We start from the raw sequence: 1,894 nt of genomic DNA on the forward strand, positions 1-1,894 counted from the left end.
ATATATATATATATAATATATATATATATATATATTATATATATATATATTATATATAATATATATATATATATATATATATATATATATATCCGAGATGAAGTCTATACTATTATACTCGGATCAAATACTTAATCTCGCTAATTTTAACCTATAGAACAAAATGTGTTAAGTTGTTAGAGAGTCTGTTATTAGAATTACATTTAATAGTTTATATAGAATAGAAATTTCTTCTTACAGAAATAATTGGCCATAGAAAATATGCAAATAGAATATGGGGTTATTGTTTGTCAGACAGAAAAAGAAAGGATATTGTGTTATTTCTTATTTGATCCAAGATTAGAACCTTATTATGCCAAAATTCAACCACCAAAAGAAGCCAAAATCAATGTGAATTATTGATATTGAGGTGTGAAAGAATGTGGAATTATGCGCATGGTGGACCCCACATTTCACACCATCCACATGCTAATGAAGTTCATATTTCAAAAAAGATAGCCCTCACCAATAAAGTAGAATTAGAACAAGTGTACCTCACTCCAATTCTTCAAACCCATAATTAACTATTCCTAAACCCAAAAGGCCCTTTTACCTATACATACTTTACATTTTCCATATGCACCTAACATCATAAGAAACTCATCTAATCCTTACAACTCTCATATCAAACCATAACCAAACATCATTAATTCCCTTCAAAACCATACATGGATCCTCAAAGTAAACTACAACTAAGGATCCTTTATTGGATCTTATTACTTGTTTGTGTTACTAATACTCTTCCAATCAAAGCTTTAGAACCAAGGAAGCTAGTTGAGAAGTGCACACCATGTGGTGACAATCCAATATCATCACCACCTCCAATAATATACAATTCACCACCACCAATTGTGTATTATCCATCACCACCACCACCATCTCCGCCACCTCCAATAGTATACTACTCTCCACCACCACCTTCTCCGAAGAAATCACCCTCCTCGAATTGTCCTCCCCCACCGTCGTCGCCATACATATACATGACCGGACCGCCGGGGAACTTGTATCCAGTTGATGTGAACTTCAGTGGCTCAGGAGCAACTCCAGTCGGCCGTGGAAGCTTTGCCGGATTCTTGCCACTGCTGGTTTGTTTGTTGAGCTTTCTTGCCTTTTGGTGATTAGTTTGAGATTAAAATACTCAAAATATGAGTAGAAGATAATACATATATATAAGGTAATGGGGAAGAGAAATTATATTAGTGTTTAATATGTTCTATATGTGATCCCAATTTGTTGATCATATATATATTTATTTCCATGTCTACTTTTCTTCATGTGTAGTTTCGTTGATCCAATAAACTTTCTTCTGTACCATAGAGAAAGTAATAAATTTATGAAGTCTTTTCTTAAGCTTGAATGTAACTTTTAATTTAGATTATGTATCACATCGGTACTCAAGAAATTTTCTATTCAGACTTAATCTTGGGCACAATTTTCTTCATTCTGAATCAAGAGATTAGTCTTACAATTTTGTGCTTAAGATATATATCGGAAAAAAACTTTATATTATAGTTGTTTATAAATTCTTAATTTGATATAGTTGAAAATTATTGCTCAATTATATAAGTGTCTTGTGTGTGAATGAATCATCCATCATGAATGCATGTGTATCACCCACTCCACCCAACTTAAGTCGGTGTGACTTTTTTTAATAAGATCCACAGTATGCTCACAGATCACAATATGGAATCTAGGTAGTAGTATTTTAGAGTTTTATATTTTTTTTATTATGATTAAGATAAATATAAGAGAATAATAGTGATTCACGCCTAATTGTGATTAAATTCATGACTTTTATAGTGAACAATTTGTTCATAATTAGCTACGTATTTGAACAATTGAACAGTATATTGAT

The 1,894-nt window shown here is 31.6% G+C and overlaps 1 protein-coding gene across 1 annotated transcript; it reads left to right on the forward strand.

The window, feature by feature from the left end:
• The first annotated feature begins 498 nt into the window (after positions 1 to 498).
• Positions 499 to 1,389, forward strand: LOC127097941 (extensin-1). The gene has a single exon (XM_051036437.1). It carries the CDS (start codon positions 708 to 710, stop codon positions 1,155 to 1,157), a length of 450 nt encoding a protein of 149 aa, XP_050892394.1. The 5' UTR covers positions 499 to 707; the 3' UTR covers positions 1,158 to 1,389.
• Positions 1,390 to 1,894: the final 505 nt, after the last annotated feature.

Source organism: Lathyrus oleraceus, chromosome 6 (assembly GCF_024323335.1).
Source record: "Lathyrus oleraceus cultivar Zhongwan6 chromosome 6, CAAS_Psat_ZW6_1.0, whole genome shotgun sequence".
NCBI classification, from domain to species: domain Eukaryota; kingdom Viridiplantae; phylum Streptophyta; class Magnoliopsida; order Fabales; family Fabaceae; genus Lathyrus; species Lathyrus oleraceus.

Bases quoted from the DNA above. Each gene is read 5' to 3' on its own strand.
- LOC127097941 (XM_051036437.1), top strand. From the start codon at position 708: ATGGATCCTCAAAGTAAACTACAACTAAGGATCCTTTATTGGATCTTA.